At 36.7% G+C, this 18,224-nt stretch overlaps 1 protein-coding gene across 1 annotated transcript; it reads right to left on the reverse strand.

The window, feature by feature from the left end:
• Positions 1-1,828: 1,828 nt before the first annotated feature.
• LOC108886318 (nuclear GTPase SLIP-GC) lies at positions 1,829-13,948 on the reverse strand. Its single transcript, XM_018681104.2, has 24 exons — positions 13,803-13,948; positions 11,749-11,827; positions 11,073-11,185; positions 10,835-10,882; positions 10,691-10,720; positions 10,347-10,380; positions 10,077-10,169; positions 9,883-9,976; positions 8,584-8,800; positions 8,222-8,443; positions 7,089-7,295; positions 6,782-6,957; positions 5,976-6,069; positions 5,813-5,900; positions 5,555-5,676; positions 5,016-5,186; positions 4,784-4,935; positions 4,507-4,624; positions 3,848-3,956; positions 3,595-3,728; positions 3,254-3,335; positions 3,050-3,131; positions 2,912-2,958; positions 1,829-2,675 (listed from the first exon to the last, which is right to left on the reverse strand). The coding sequence occupies exons 2-23, from the start codon at positions 11,813-11,815 to the stop codon at positions 2,949-2,951; spliced, it is 2,463 nt and encodes an 820-aa protein (XP_018536620.1). The 5' UTR covers positions 11,816-11,827; positions 13,803-13,948; the 3' UTR covers positions 1,829-2,675; positions 2,912-2,948.
• Between the last annotated feature and the right edge of the window lie 4,276 nt (positions 13,949-18,224).

The raw sequence follows: 18,224 nt of genomic DNA on the forward strand, positions 1-18,224 counted from the left end.
TAGAGCATTTGTGTATCTCCATGAAATTAAAGTTCATGGCCATGATTCAGAGTAATGTTGACTTCAAGACAAATCATCTGACCAGACCAGTAAAATAAAGATGCATTACACACCTGGCAACACAGTAGCCTACAACGTTTGTTAACACTGGGGCTCCACACAACCACACCTGTTCTAAGATGATATGGAAATTACAATATTTGGATAATTATAATTATAGGCGGGTTGGGGCTGACTGCTTTAGTCATGTCATTGTGGGGCTTGTTGCCAATCTATGAAACCAACCTGACAACAACATAGTCGCTACAAGAAAATTATGCAGTTTCATGAGTATTTCATAAAGAAGCTGCAGTTGGGGGAGGTTTCCAGAGATCAGACCGACTCATATGTTCTTCACGGTCATGTTTTTTTCATTTTTTTTTAAAGCTGCTTTGTCTCAAAGGATCCTGAACTTTAAAATATATTTCTGGTTGTTAAACAAGTCAAAAAGAAAGTCAAAGAGCACATCATCATGTTTTAAAAGTGATTTGGTGTCTTATGGATGCAAAAAACCCCAAACTGTTTTATGTTTGTGTTATGTAGGTATTACAGCTGAAAAAGTCAACATCATCCTATTTTCCAACAGTGTGTCATTAATCAGGACAATCCATTGGCTGTTTATTGTCAATAGTTTTTAAGGGTACCATGTCTTCAGAAGACAGCAATCCCTGTAAAATACAGTTGACAATGAAGTCAGATAAAACTGAAACGTATCTACTCGGCTAACAACCACTAGTGTAAGTGGAAAAATACAGTATGTTCTCTTATAATTTGGATTACGTGAGCTTAACCTTTTCAGGATCTTGATATTAACATTATCTCTGGTTCAGTTTGAAAACAAGACAAAGGTAAACAGGTTAGATGTGGTTCCTGTGAGGTTAGAAATGCTCTGGAACATGTTGAGACCAGTATGCAGTCTGCCAGTGCTGCCAGAGAAGACAACTTCACACATGTATCACACAATTATGTATCTGTACAAAAACTTGAGTTGAGGACTGAGTTCTGCGATCAGTGCTCAGAACAGTGGTTCTTAACACTTTTATGTGAAGATATTGCATCTAAAGGCAATCACAAGTGGACAAATTCCTGGCGGGTCTATCAGGAAGGTTTTGTTTTGCTGTTTTTCTCAGTGTTTCAGTGTTAAAAATATTTCCTATTTTGTGTGCTCAATCATTAAATCATTTCCTGGTGCATGCATCAACAGCAGAATACACACCATTGCACACACGCATAATAAATAAACTTCTGCAAAAAGAATGCATGCCATTTATCCTGAAAAAGAACTAAACTAACATTTTCTTGCATCAGTCACATCACGTCACAGTTGAAAAAGTTGAACAGGTCAACAGCAACATGCAGCCTCTTTCCAGAAACATATCATTACTCAGGACAATCCACAGACTTTACTGTTGACAGTAGAAAGTAGCTCCTGTAAAAATACAGTCGACAGTGAAGTCTGTGGATTGGTCAAGAGATAAAACCAAATCTCTCTATTTGGCTAACAACCACTTTGTGGAAAAATACACTCACTGAGCACTTTCTTAGGAACACTATAATAATACTTGTTAACTAGTAACACAGATGCAATGACAATCAAAACAATCGCCACTCCCCATCCGCCCTACTTGCTGGATTTGGCTCCCTGCTACATCCTTCATCTTAAGTTTTATCTTAAATTTCATTTAAGACTCCTTTGAAGGGAAGGTGTTTCATCTCAGAAGTGTGTCTAAGAAAACTAAGTAAATTGAGCAAAGTTTCAGTGGAGCACATAGTAGAAAACAGCAAGAGCTATTTATTTATTGTATTTATTGTTTTTGCATGACCAGCCAGTATTTTTGTGCATTTACAACTATGTGAATGTGGAGAGATTATACTTCATACATGGACCATTTTTCAACAATATAGATGATAAAGGAACTAAACTACATGTGGCACATTCCAGTCAAAAGTGAACTTTACTGAGGTTTATTAGACAGTACTATATCAAACAGGTTTTTACATTTTGAATCAGTTAAGATTCTTTTTAAGAATGAAAAACAGTGAAAAAATGGTATAGTTAATAACTGAATGAGTAAAAAGCTACTACTAATCTATTTCTATTTCTCACATGAACACATCTAGAAATCATTATTTTCCAGTAAGCAAAAGTTTTGTCCTTGAACATGAAGGAAAAATTGTGATTGAAGATCATTACTTGAAAAGCCTGAAGTTTGTGTCAAATCCAACCAACAGCTAAATCTTGATTTTACTGTTCGAGGCTGAACCATAAACACTCCTATCCCAATCAACCAAAACTAAGGTCATAAAATATAATCATGGACAGAAAAAAACATGAAAAAATATTATATAAAACTGTTAAATCTTCAAAAACACAAAGTCTTTGGGGTGTCAGAGTTTCCTTGTAGTAAAGACCCCTGCAATGGACTGCAATCAGTTAATTTCTAATTTTTAAAATCTAAAGTCTCTCTACATGTAATTCCCAAAAAACAAAGTCAAGGTACGTAACAAACCAACACTCAAAGAGAACTAAGATAATAACATGACAATAATAGTTGAGCACAAATCCAGAGACCTCATGTCTGCAGGGACATTCAGTGGGTGGTCAGGCCTCTGCTGTTTCTCTCCACTGAGCAAATCTGAAACATTTCAGAGATAAACATGATGAAGGATTGTCACATCAACCATTACCAGTATAGGCGGTTGCCTATGGCGCCACGTGGAGGATGCGCTGTTACAAGCCCTAAAATAAATAAATAAATAAAAATAATAGTAATAATATGCAGCCCCAACAACCCCCCTCCCCCCACACTGAAACACAAAACACTACCATCTGTTTGAATCAGTTTGGATAAACCATTCCACCATAACATACCTGTTCACATGTCAAGCAGTGCAGCAGCTGGGCCAGGTCAATCAGCTCTAATGTGATTAAAAGCATTGTTAACTGTATTCAGAACAAAAAGAGCTCATAATCAAGGGCATTTAAAAACATTATGTTGACAAGTCTTACCCAGTTAGTGACACTTCTTCATCTTGGCTAGACTTCAGATCATTGTAGTGTCTCCTCACCATGTCAAACGCTGTTGAAAAATCTTTGAAAACAAACAAAGCTTATAGTGTAAAATAAGTGCATTATTAATTCACAATTAGAAAGCTGTTTATTTATTATATTAATACATTTACAGAGTTACAGTGCTTTTGGAGTGTTCCCTACCTGGGATTGAGTGATCATCTGTTTTGAGTGACAGCTCAATTGATTCCTTCAGAGTTCTCTCCAGCTCCTCCAGGATGTACATCTAATTCAGCATCAAAATAACTAATCAGTACTTATCACTCACACAACCAAATATTGTGTTCAAGATTTTCTGAGTCAAACATGAATGAACTGTTTAGATGCATGTTCAGATTGGGAAAATGGTTTATTCCTACACGTTTGCATACTTCACTTTAATATAGAAAAAAATCCTTTGTATAGATGAAGATAAAATAAAGTTGTGCAGCACAATATGTTTTACTATGTCATCATTATGTTTTATATTATAAAATGTGACAAACCTTCAAGTCATTCAGATGGATCAACATCACATCTTTAGCCAGCTCATACATGACGTTCTTTGAATCATGTACATGCTTCTCAATGGTGTCCCTCATGTTATTCAGTATGCCCGTTCCATTAAATTCTGCTGCTCCTACAATAATAATACAATAAAACAGGAAACTGTTGTCAAATGTAATGTTTCTGCACAACTGTGTACATGTCTATTATTATAGTGACAGCATGTACATATATCAAGATCTCTTTTATTACTTTTGTAGCATTCTTGCATGTTTGCCTCGATTGTCTCTGTCAGACTGCTGTAGATTGTTTTCTTATCCTCCCGGATGGTTTTGTTGAGTTTTGTCTTAATTTTTTCCTCCTTAAAGAGAGAACATAAATTATAGCTCAACATATTTTAAAAAACAAACAAACAAATACATATAAGGCTCGTCTTTTTCTGTTTTTTTACGATAATCACCTGATGACACTTTTTTGACACAATTTGTTGTGTCATAATGAGTGTGTGTGTGAAAAAGTTTGGACATGCCTTCCCATTCAATGTTTTTTTTTTTTTTTTTTTTAATTTCTATTATTTTCTACCTATTGAAGACACCAAAACTATGAAGGAACACATATTTGTGACTGCACTTGAGGATACATTCAAAGTTCTTTAAATTTTCCTGATTGACTGACCATGTCTTAAAGTAATGATGGTCATTTTTCTCTACTTAGTTGAATGGTTGTTTCCATAATATGGATTAGAAAAATTCAAATAGGACTATTCACTGCATAGAACTGTGTACCAACTCTGAAGAATCTAGAAGGTCATCATAGAAGGTCTGTCCAAACTTTTGACTGGTAGATAGATATAGATAGATAAATAGACAGAACACACTAATGGGTAGGATGATAATATTCTGGTGTTTTACCTCTGTCTGGAGAAAAATCAGTTGTAGTTCGACATCTTTGTACTTTTGAATCAGCCTCTCTGTGCCAAGTGAAAATGTACTGACGACTCTGTTGAATGGTCCACATTTTCCTTCATTTCTGAAAAAGTTTAACAAGTTGAAATATTTCATATATTTAATTATGTAATTTGTATAAATATGCTATTACATATTATTTGTATAAGGTATACAGGTTCTAAATTCTAGTTCATAAATGGGCCAACAAAAGGTTTTAGGTCCTCATTAAGTAATTTCTTACGGGAAGCTCTTCCTGAATTCCTCGTCAATGCTGTCAGTCAGGAATGAACTTAATGTAACGTTGAGATTTATCAGTTTCCTTTTTTTTGGTTTGTATCTGCCATTGTTCTCAACTATACACTTCAATGTCTGGTGAAATCCTCCAGCCTTTCGCTAAGAAAAAACATAAAAAACATCTTTAAAGACATATTCATGTGAAGTCATTTTAATGAAAGTGTAGTTAAAATACATACAGGATATAAGATGGACTTCAACTTTCTGTCACACAAACTTTTTGATTTTTCAACTCCCTCAACAAGGCATTTTTCAAAAGCCTCATAAGCCTCTTCCATGGGTTTTCGGACTCTATCAAGCTCACTCCTCATGGTTTCTTCTAGGTCTGCGCATACATCTGTTCTGTCAGCCTGAAATCAATCACACGTATTTAAATCCTGTTAGTCTTGAGTATAATCATCCTTTAATTACTGTGATTACGCAGCCCATGAGTCATAGTGTGAACGGGCTGTCTGGGGAGGAATCTCAAGACTGCGTTTTAAATGGCTGATAAATGGTGTTGTAGACCACCTCCTCTTTTTAGTGATGGTAACTCCAGTTGTAGTGGAGAGGTGGACCCTCCTCAAATCAGTTAGAACTGAGGGAGCCTTTCAGTTTAAAGGTGAAAGCAAATTCAAATGCAAATTTTACAAGTTAGATGCATAGTTAATAGAAATATTAACCAAAATTAGGACGATTGAAGTCTTAATAATGAAGGAGATTTTATTACTTGACCTACCTCTTCTCTGCATCTTGCCCCTTGAATCAGAGACAGAATCCCGTAAGCTCCAGACACATAGTTTAATGTCTCTGAGTGACAGTCATTGAGATCTTGCAGAAATTCCTGAAGTTTGGGTATTTCTGTAAAATTAAAATGCAGTTTTTGTTTTACATTTAAATTGCAAGTCATTGTTGCCTGAACTAAAGTGGTAAAAAGTAAACTAAAACAAATTATGTATTTGAGCTACACATTTTCTGTCATGAAGACTTCACCTACCTGTATCCTCTGATGACAGATATTTTCCTTTCAGAAACTCTTTGGAGCTCACTGTGAACACTGTGAAACAGTCTTCACTGAAGTGTTTCTGAAAAAAAGGTTTTGGTTTTAAGGCAGACCAGACAATATTTGTGTTAGACTTCGGTCAGTCTATGTAACTCACCTTAATCTGGCTTTGTTTTCTGAATTCTCTGATCACTGTTTCCTTGGCTTCTGAGTTTCTGTTAATTATGAGCGCAGTAACAGCATCTGCTGAACTAAAAGAAAACATGTTTATCAAGTGGCGCTCTCGTTTGGAGCACTGAAATCTGTAATTCTGACATTCATTTTTACGTTTTTGCATACAGTCGTCTTCTTTCCTCTCAGAATGTCAAAATTATCTTTCGTTAAACTTGTATCTGTTACTAACAACTCTGACATTCATGAGGTGTGATCAATAAGCTCTGAGACAGTTCCTGTTATGAAAGAATAGAACATGGCAGAATAATGCACATGCAGCAAGTGCAAGTTGTTGTTGTGAGTCAATATTTCGAGTTATGTCATGCCATCAACATCTGGACCTGCATTACAGATATCTTCTTGACCAGTTGCAGGTGCAAATTTGCAATTGTATCATGACAATGTGTTGCCGCTGCCCACCTGCTCTACTCACAACATTTGGCTTTTTAAAGACACAGTCTCTGATTGCAGCTGTACACTGAAAAGTTTCAAACTTTATTTTGAAGATCTGTAATTCCCTTAGACTTTTCCTGGAAAAACTGTTTTAGATTAGTTAATTATGTTGGGTTCATTAGCAGCCGTTGATTTAAAGAAGAATTTCACTGAAAGAACTCTCCCTCACAAAATTGTTATAAAGCTGGCATGGTACATCTTTAAAGAGACTTTGGTTTGACCTCTTGGTCACCAAATGCCTGGGTCTAATTTGGATGTTATATTTAATTATGTATTTTGGTATCATAAATTACTTACTGATCACACCAATCTTCAATAAGATCAGACTTGGTGCAGATGAAGTGAATGTGCTGACACTCGCCACCATTTCCCATGATGCTACTGGCATTTTCCAGGATCTCCCAGGGTTCTTTCTCTGCTGCTGCTCGATTAATGTCGGTCACGATCCACACAGTAGAACAACTTCCAACAATCTGAGGAGGCATAATGGCAAATTAATTATGAATACTTAATTTAATTATCAGTATTTCATCAAAACAGGATGTCGCATTTTCATGATAACTCAGTTATACACAATAAACAGCAGTACATGTGAATAAATTACCCCTTTCCACATTTTATCTCTGCTCTTGTTACGGTCTCCACTTCCAGGAAGGTCCACAAGTGTGACATGCTGGAGAAAGTCATTATTAGGCACCCTGACAGTCACACACTTCACCAGTGGCCAGTATTGCCTCGTTACTTTTTTACCGTCTCCCACTTTCGAGTCACTTCTTGTGTATTTGACAATTTTTTCAGACAGCTCTTCAGCCTGTAATAAATTATAAAATAAAGTAAGGTAATGTAAGGTGATTTTATTTAGATGCACATTCAGAGTGTTTTACAAATTGCACAGAAGAATTAGAACAGGATAAGATAAAGAAGAAGCACAATTAAGAGACACTATCATTGAAAGGAAAAAAGTTCAAATAAGGTCAATAAATAGTAACCTGAAGTAGAGACAAAAGCTTTGAATGATAAAGAACAACTATGTTTAAGATTTAAACACAACCAGCTTTTGATAGTGCCTAGGATCACCTAAGAGGTTATCAAGTATGTGTATCATGGTAGCATAAGGCAACATTTGTTGACCTGAGTCAGTCAGCAGACCCCAGTCTAATGGCCTAAAAATGAGACGCATTTTGAACATGTTTTAGTTTAGAGGGTGGGAAAGTACTGCTTTACATAATACATTAGAAGTAATAAGGAAATAAGGTTGCCAACTGAGGAAAAGAAATGATTGTTTTGCATAAAGGGGCTGGTCCAGTACCAGAGAGCTCAACTATGTTTTCCAGCCTGTCCAACAGTTAAGTGTGACCAACTGGTTCAAAAGCAGCATTGAGACTTAATAATACAATAGAAGGTCTATGTACATGCCACTGTCATTTAGGAACTTCAAAAGTCCTGGAATTTATACAGTTACTTAAATGTATTTAGTTGTTGGTAGATAGTGTTATCACTGATTTTCCCGTGAATGGTAAATTTGGTTTGAAAGATTTTTTAAAAAGTACATTTTATATACTGCTTTTAGTTTAATATTTGCTAAATTACTATTTAACTGAACCAAACTGGAATTGCTGGGCTGTATACATATTTCATACACCTCAATAATTGCAAATTCATAACTTTTACTATGTCAGACAGGCAAGAATGTTTTTTGAGAAGTGATATATAGATTTTGTTTACAATCTTACTTACTGATTCACATGTCAAAATCTTCCTCTTGGAATCAAGAAATTCTTTGATGTCTCTGAAGTATTTGCTGTCCATGAGATTTTCAAGGGATACGTCTCTCCATTCTTCTCCATACAGTGCTGACAGCTTTTCATCTGTGTCATGGTCATCATCGTCATTTTCCTTTTCCTGACATGCATTTTCTCTAGGAGTATGATACAAGTACCACAACTCCTCTCTCCACTCCTGACAAACAAAATAATAATTATGTTTTTACTTGAAGCTGAATTAAATGGCATGTAATGTAACCAGTAACTGTAGTTTTACAGTTACACCGAAACCTTTCAACTAATTTCAAGTAAAGAAACATATTCAGCTCATTTTACCTCTTTTGTAATGAACTCAATTTCTGCTTCATACTTTGGGTTGTGCATGTTCGCCTCCACTTTAATCATGACTGTGGTACATGCACTGACACTTCCAGAGGGCAAAAGATTCTTCTCTCCAATGACGGCATTTATCAAAGAGCTCTTTCCAGCCCCAGTTTTACCAAAGACACCGACCAGCTCCCTCTTGTCTATCTTCAAATCACTGATTTTAGTCCTGTTGTACAAAAGTTTAAATACAGGTTAATTGATTAATATACAAAGACTGAAAAAAAATATCAAAACCAGGAAGACATCTGTCTATGAACAGCCTGCTCATGCATAATTTAAGGCAGCTATCATCTATATTTTTGTATTAATAATGCCTTTTGTAACTACTTATGTGTGACGGGCTTCTCATAGTTATGAACCAACACAAAGAATCACCAGACTTTTTCATTTTCTTTTTGTTTGGGTTCACTCTCAGCACTCCCAGAGTCTTTTTCAAATGCAGCCAACAGCTATAATTTCCGTAAAAATAAATCACTGCAGTACCCAGTACAATATGGCTGACCGACACAGTCATTAACTAGCTGGTGAACATTAAAGATTTAGAAGCTTAAGACATAGATATTTACCAAAGGAGTTGGTAGAGACCAAAAATGGAGCTAAAAGAGTGAATATTGGACTTAAATTTGTCAGGTGTCAGAAAAATGACTCAAATTAAATGCTAACATATTTGGTGAATCAATTTCTGTCAGCAAGCATTGTGTTTGCAGGTTGCCTATGCTGTTCCAAAAACCCCAAAGAAGTCAGTAATTGCCGGGTTAAATACAGGCGTTATCCAAGAAATGCAACTTAATGTCAATTGACATTTAGATATCCAGCTTAGCCTAAATGTTCATGAATCAATTAATAAATTTAAAATAAATCATAAAGTACAATAAACAAATCTGTTAAGAACTTATCCTACATATTCACAAAACACCCTAGTTAAAAGACACTTAAAATGAAAGGTGTGTCAGTCCAAGGACTTCTAAGTTACCAAGACCTTCTCACAGTCAGTAATGTGCTGCAGGTGAACTTTTAATCCATATTTTGATTTTTGGCCATTTAATTAGGTTTCAGGTTTTGGCCTGGCAACAAAGTGAAACAATCAAATAACACTATAACACAACAAATAACACACATGGATCAGCAGTTCTGATTACTTATCAGTCAAGTTCAGGATAGTTTCCATATGAAAATGACTGATAATATCCTCACAGTTTTAATTTCCAATGTGTTACAGTACTGGAATATGGAAAACTTAATACCTACTTCAGGAAAGCATTGAGCTTTGTGTTGTCTTCATTGCATAGTTTATTCTCCACATATGTCATTATGGTTTTCACATCAGACAGTATGAACTCATCTGTCAGTAAAAGTAAAGAACTATTCAGACGGAATCATGAACCAGAATTTTCTGTTAATGCAAATTGCAGTTACCATTGTTTAGAAAGTAATTTAAATACCTGTGATTGATCCCGACATAGCGTCACGTGGTCGTTTTCTAGCTGGTGATTTCCATTTGCTGGACTCGCCCTGAGGATCCAACTTTCTTTTTCCTTGTTGATTTTTTATTTTATTATTTTTTGTAGTTAAAAATAGAAGCCAAAGAGAAAAATGTGCATCTCACAATATTTAAACTTGGACTCAATATTGTTGTTTAGTCAAAGCAAGACTCCTTGAAAACACTACTTGTAATTAAATATGAAATCCTGCATGTAAGAGAGATATCTCACCTTTATCACTTGTGTCACTGGTGGATGGTATAACCTGAGGATGAATGTAAATATTTGACTTTTAAAATAATATTTGATCAAGAAATTATATTTACACAGGCTTTGTCCTCTGACAGAGTTCTGAACACACATATGTACAATTCACATCCTGAAATTTGCATTTAGGTTCTCATGCAGTCTGGGATGAGCTTGGTAAAACTCTGGGAAGTGGTTTCAGGAAGACATAACAAGTGATCACATTCACTGTCCTTGTCTCAAGACACTTTAGTGCCTTAAATTCACATGGATGAAGAACAGAAAAATGTTCAGTGCTAACTTGCCTGTGAAATTTGTGTCATCCTTACCTGAACGCAATCGCCTGCTTCTTCATGATCCTGCAGATAAAGTGGAAGGCTGTGTAAAATATTGAGCAGCCACAGAAAATATAATCTGTATGACCATAAGTGGCTTAGATTATACCTAATTGTACAAAACTATATTCAGCTTACGTGAGCAGATACATCAGCTGTTTCCTGATTTGTTGTGTTGTGTTCTTCCTAGTGACAACAGAAAATTCTTCTTCATCCACAAAGGCAAAAACAGATTCACATAAAAATTCACATTAATGTTGATGCTGATTGAATCTATCCATGGGTGTCACCGGTATTAGTATGCATACACACAAGTGGAATTTATGACAATACACACAGTATTTGTGTGAGGTATCTTTACAGTTCAGAACATTACCTTTAACAACTTGAGTCTCATCCTGAATTTTTCCGCTGGTCCCACTTTTGTGATCAACTTATCAATTACACAGTCACGAAGACAGAAAAGACTTTCTTTGTCAACACCTTCATCTGTAATAAAAAAAAAATAATCGATTGAGTCTCAGTCACGCAAAAATAAGTGTTAATTTTAAATTACCCGTGTATTTCATGAAGAGTGAAACAGTTGCAGCCACAGCTGTTAGCTGAATCTTTAAAAACATGTCAGGCTCACAGGGCTAATAGCGTGGTTGAATGAGCTGAATCCATATTTATTTGTTGTTTTTTTTTTAACCATTTGCTATTTTCTTAGTTTCAGTGGTACGTGAGCTAAAATCTGTATTTCAGTGACTCAAGCTGTTACAAAACAGCCATTACTCTCAGGTTAAGTAATGTTTCGTATTGTGACAAAATGTACAAGATATTCTACTGCAAGTGCTTTTACACTCTGAATACAGGAATTGCAAACACTCATCTTTCACAGAACATAAAACTATTAAGGATATATCAGCATTGTATAGTAGAACAATTTTGCAGCATTTTAGCATCTGTGTTATTAGATATTTAGATGTTTCATTGTTGGAAGGTCACATCAATATTGAATCGTTGCTGCCTCGCCCCACCCACGCAACTAACAAAACATGTTGATACTTTACCTTCAAATCTTGGTATCCACTCACTGAGACCCCATTCAGTTAATCTGTTACGAACAAACTCATCCATGTCCAACAGAAACTGAAAGGTAAACAAATAAGAATAATATTCATTCATTAATCATTCATTAAGGCTTGAAATTTGTGAGAAAATTTACAATTAGTTATATTTAACTGGCTGTTAATGTGTGGAAACAAAATTCAATGGAATGTACATCAACCCGAATAAACAACTGTTCAACCATTATGTTATCCAAACATTTACAGTGTATGATATTATCTGTTATTAAGTGACTAATGCAGGCACTGTGTGGTCTCGACTAGGGCTGCACGATTAATCGTATTAAAATCACGATCTCAATTCAGAGCTCTATGCGATCTCATTTCTAAATGACAATGATTCTGCTGCATTTTCATCAGAGACACCCGCTGCATCAAAACAAATGCTCCTATCACCCTCAGCCAATGACAATGTGCCATTACACCACGTGATTCAACAGAAACTCAAACCCAGTGAGAAAGTGACAGCGGGTAACGACATTGTGGGGCCAGATGTTGTGTTAGGACAAATAAAAATGGCTAGATGAGTCCAGAAGAAAACCCCGCTAATGGCACTGTGCTCGTGACGAAAAAAGATTAGCTAGTTAATTTGACCATTTTCTCTTTTTCAATCCTTTCTCTCTCTCCCTCTCAGCTCAACCAGGTATTCTGCAACTTTATAATACTTCAGCAGCCGCTACAAAGTGTAGTGAAAACACTGCAGACACTGTCAGCCGGTTTTAACCCATCCTATCACCAGTAGTTTCCGCTTTAGATACTTTTCACACTGTTGAAGGGTAATCTTGTCCCATTCTTCTTGAATTACTGCTTTTAATTCTTCTAAATTCTTTGGTTTACGCTTTTTTGATAATCCACCACAGATTTTCAGTGGGGCTCATGTCCAGGGATTGAGCTGGCCACTCTAAGACCTGGATACAGTGCTCCTGCAGCCAAGTTCTACTGGCTGTGGATGTGTGGCAAGGGGCATTATCTTGTTGAAACATCTAGTTTTGACCTCGACCAAACAGTGCACGTGCAGAAGGGAGCATACGGGTCTCGAGAATGGCACAATACTTGGCAGAGTTCAATGTGCCATCACAGACAGTGAGATGACCAACACCAGCAGCACTCATGCATCCCCAAACCATGGTACTGCCTCCACCATGCTTGACAGTAGGTACTGTACATGCTGGAGATAATGCTTCTCCTGGCCTTCGTACCCTCACATTATCAGGAGGAGGATAAAGCTGGAAACTGGACTCATCTAACCACAAAATCTTCTTCCAGTTCCTGGCTGTCCAGTTCTTGTGTACTTGGGCCCAACAATGCTGGGCTAACCTCTGTCTCGTTGATCTTGACAGCCTTGTAGGACCTTAAGCCATGATCTAAAAATCGGCCACATACAGTTGGAGTGGAACACTGGACACCAGTTTGGTTTGACCACTTTCAGAATTGTGATCTCAATTCTCAGCGAAAAAATGGTTCTCAATCATACTCACTATTATCAGACAGAAATGTCTATCATAGATTCAGGGATTTGTAAAAGTGTGTCACAACAACTAATGTACTTTGATGCCTCAAGCAATAATGCTTTATTGCTACATGTAGTGTACAATTATATCACAAGCTGTTGTATTAAATCAGGTCATTTGGGTGAGGCAGCAGTGTCCACTCCCTTTTGCGCACGTCTCAACAAATCTGCTCTGCCTTCCCTATCTCTTTACTTCCGCAACTATGAAAAGGAAAAGGAATCAAGGTCAGAACATGGACATTGTGGATTAAAAAACATGTACAGTAAAATAAACTACACTTAAAGTATGACTGAGTTCTGCACTACTCTCACCAAACCTTCAGCAATGTTTCAGTTACTAAATCTACAGCATATTACTCATTGCGTTGTCAGTACAACACCGTGACAAAATAAAACTCACACACATATTACACATATTATCCTGATGTTTAGTGTCTCCGTAATTAACTCAGCTGTGAATGTAATGCACTGAAGTTAGTATACTTACATTTTGTCTGTTCCCCTTTACTGTACTGGTGCTTGAGCAATCTTGAGCCCTTTGTTTTACAGAGTCTCCACCTCTCAACAACACAACACACTTTCCTCCGTGCGTGTAGAGTTTGAGCAGAATAGGAAGAGAAGAGGGTTCTCCTCATTGTTGCTCCACTGCTGACTCCCACTGGTTGTTTGGGATGGCTGCACTGTGGGAGAGAATCTATGGTGACAGAACAACCCTCCCACTCCTCATATTACCAGTGGCTGGCAGAACCATGTAGCCCAAATAAGACATGATAATAATTTTTTATTTAATGATAAATATATTCAATTTATACAGCATTTTCCAAAACAGATTTTCAAATATTTTACAAAGTAAAATGAGGATAAAACAATACAGCACTGTAATTGAATAAAATTTGATAAAATATAGTACAGATAATGAAACTATATAAAATATATTGAGAAAGAGTGAGATTTAAAGACAGGACAGATCAGACTTGGCATGGCCAGTACGAGATTCTGACGGTATGACAACCAAGCAAAAAAAAAAAAAAAAAAATCAATCAAAATCAAAATGGGTTGCGCATTATGTCAAGTAGAAAATATCACAATGAGTCATGGGCAGGTATGAGATTCTGACTGTATGATAACCTTAAACAAAAATAAAACAGTTTTGTGGTATTGCAATTAAAGCTCTAAAATGAGTTTGACATGCCTGGTAAGAAAAAAACTTGAACTTTTTCAAACCACTGTATACCTTGAAACCAGTAACTGGCCCATGCCTAAATAAGACATATTAGATGTAGCACAACAATAGGGCTGTCCCTAGAGGGACAGTAGATTCAGGCTTCAGGATTTCAGCTGCTTGAAAGGATCTGAATACTTCTTCAATCACTGAAGCAGTGTTTCCCTTCCTCTCTCAGCTGTTGAACCTTTTGTCAGATATCTTACATTTGTTATCTGCAGCTCACACATGGAGAGCTGCAACTTTACAATGAAGCCTCTAAAGTGTTGTATACTGTACTTCTATTCCTTCTATACTATGTTTATTACATATACTTACTTACATATATAGCAGTATAACTTTTCCTTGATAGACATTTAAGAAATGGTTGATAGAACCCATTCCACCTGCGTTTTGACAGACAATACGAAAAGCCAATGATAATGAGAATAGCACTACGCTGAACCAATCACGTGGCTGGAATAGAGTTAGAGGCACGGATTAGGTGAGGCTAGGTTGACACACACAGCATAGAGCACAGGAGTAAGTACACACGATGACAAGTTTCAATTCTGTGAGTGATGAAACTGATTTTACTGACTGAAATTAATTTATTATCATGATATATATCATTTTTCCCCTATTGTCCAGCCCCATATATACTGTAGTGAAACGTGATATAAAAAGTTTAAGAAGTTGTAATACAACAGCTTTCTGTTTTATTGAGATCTGAGCATATACAATTTTTGTACACTTGCTTGTGTATTGTCACATAAATTTTATTTGTTGATGTACTATTGTACTGCTAATGCAAGTTCTGCCGTATATCTTATGTGTATGACTGAAATATTACTATTTTCTTATAATCTAATCTAATATTTTAAGTTAACTTGTGCAGTATCAATCAGCATGTTAGATAAAACAAAAATAATTTGCATTTAATGTGGCATGTGTGGAAAGACACTTTTTTCTGTGCTTTTCTTGCTGTGAACACCAGAGGGCTGTAGAAGTCAGTGTTTTGCTGAACAGATATTTTGATTTATCCCTCCAGTATGAATGTAGCATTTGAACACAAGGTTGGCCAGCATTCATCATTTGTACTGTATTTGTGCATGTACCCTCAGTTGGCAGTTTATTTGGAATTTAGCTAAACTAATACAGTCTAATAAATCAGTCTTGCAAAAAGTCCTACTTTCATAAAAGGTTTCAATGTTCAGTTTTTGTTGAAACCATGTTGAAGAGATGTTGATTCAAGTGTATAACTATCATCGTCATCACATGTTCCTATTATTTTGTCCACTTCATGCAAAACAATGACAGTAGGCTAAACAACAGACACACCTCTTTGTATGTTGCAATACATCTCAACAGCACCACAAATTGCATCCTCGAAAATGACCATATACTTGAATCAACACCTCTTCAGCACAGTCTAAATGAAAACAGACACTGACAGTTAAATCAAATAGCAACCAAAATCTTTTCTCCTCAGGGAGACTATTAACCTTGCTGTTACTATAGTTGGTGGTAATTTACCTGAATGTAACTGTTCACATGGAGATCTTTGATTGGGCTGCTCCCCTGAGCTTTACACCATCTCTCAGCTCATGGTTTAGTTTTCTAGACCAAATTTTGGTTGTTACCATTGTCATTGTGTAATTTTTACTGATTATGTACTACCAGATACCAGTACCAAATGACAGGCAAAATTAGTCACTAATTAGGGAAGTTAGGGAATACAGAGGAGGAGCATCTAGCAGCTAAAAAGCTGGATATTTCCCTTGGGAGATTACATACCAAACCAGAGCTAAAAGATAACAGCACACAACCCCAAATGAATGCTGAGTTGCTTCATGCCTCCCAACAGGTTTAGTGTGTGTGTGTGTGTATATATATGTGTGTGTATGTATGTATATATATATATATATATATATATATATATATATATATATATATATATATATATATATATATATATATATATATATATATATATGTATACACACACACACATACATACACACACACACACACATATATATATGTGTGTTTTTTAAAATATATATATATATCAGTGTTTGTGGAAGGGTAGCCCAAAAGATTCCATATTGCAGGTTTAAAAAAAAACACTAAACAATATGCTAAATATTTTTAGCTTGAGTCAAATGACATGATTAGGATCAACTTCACCTCCGTGTGTCAACAATGCCACAAAATAAAGACTTAAATACACAGAGATTCCAATTAACGCCTCTCTGCCCAACATTAATAATAAGAATCATGAATTTATTTCAAGCTGTTGTATTGGACTGCAGTGGCTGTAGCTAACTCTGCCAAATATACTGGCAACACAGAGTATGTTTAGATGACTCTGCAAATGAGCGTCCCTGTTCACCTGCCTCCAGTGCCAAGTCCAGCTGACTAGACCTTTCCATGACCCTGCTCAGTGGTGACAGCTGCACCCAGTCTCTGTGGAACACCACACCATCCCAGAATCAGACGAACAACGGTTCCTTCAAGACAAGGTCCCTCAAGACAGAAAGACCTGGTCTTGAGCAGGACCTGACTCAGCCGCAGCCACCCAGGTGTGCCCTGCTCGTCCCGGCACAACAACCCTTCTATTTACCACGTGTTTACCTCACTTTACCTCATTTCCCCTCATTTCCCTGGACTATATTTGTAGTCATGCTGAGCAGTCAGGGGATTTTCCTGTTGACAGGTAAATTCTCAAACACCAGAAAATCCAGAAAAACAGATTAGTGGTTACCTTGACACTGTGGATGTGAGAATTAATAGACAAAAGCTAAGATTCCAGTAGAGAGTAGAATGAGGGAGAGCCACAAAGGTGAGGGGTGCAAATAAACACAGTTTGGTACACCTGTGGACTTCGACCAAAAATAGGTGAATGGTCAACCTGCCAGACAGTGTGTCTTTGAGACATGTAGAGCCACTTCCTCAGCCCAGAAAAGGTCATTTTCAGGGCATCGTCATTAAGCGGTACTGTAAGCAGTAAGAAATGAAACCTAACTTTAATGCTGATTCCTATCTAGTTAATACCACTTATTATTCTACTGTCGTACGCCCCTAAACTTGCACAATAACTGATACTGCTGTATTTATAAACACCTATTAAAGTATACTAATCAAAGTCACACAAACAGTACTCCACACAGAGATATGACCACACACACACACATTCCTAAACTAGTTTACTGAAGCATTTTAATCAGAGGATTGTTTGTGGTGCCCTTAAAATGTCCTGCTTTAAAGAACCTGATCAATGTATGTAGGTCCTACAGCACCTCCAAGCCCTGCATTGTGTGCCTATGCACCGTGTGTGTTTATGTGTGTGTGCACGCGTGCCTGCATGTGTGTGAGTGTGTGTGTGTGTGTACAGGCGTATGGAATTTGTCAGTATTCTAGCAGTGGGTAAACACTGCCTCTCGTCACCACCAAAAGCTGTGGTGGTGGTGATGTTGTGCATGGTAACTGGAAGGAAGACAGGCCTCTGCCCAATGTAAAGCTGATTAAGTAGTTTAAATCCAAACAAGCCAAGTGGACTGGCACAGTCTCAGAGGACCTGAGATCCCCTCTGAAGAAACACTGGAGAGGATGCCAGTGTTGGAGTGAAGCTTCTATGGAATGATGCTTCAACAAAGTGAGGGGATCAGCCTGATTTAAGAGTCTCCTGGTGAGATCTTGATAGTT

This window comes from Lates calcarifer, unplaced genomic scaffold (assembly GCF_001640805.2).
Source record: "Lates calcarifer isolate ASB-BC8 unplaced genomic scaffold, TLL_Latcal_v3 _unitig_1103_quiver_824, whole genome shotgun sequence".
NCBI classification, from domain to species: domain Eukaryota; kingdom Metazoa; phylum Chordata; class Actinopteri; family Centropomidae; genus Lates; species Lates calcarifer.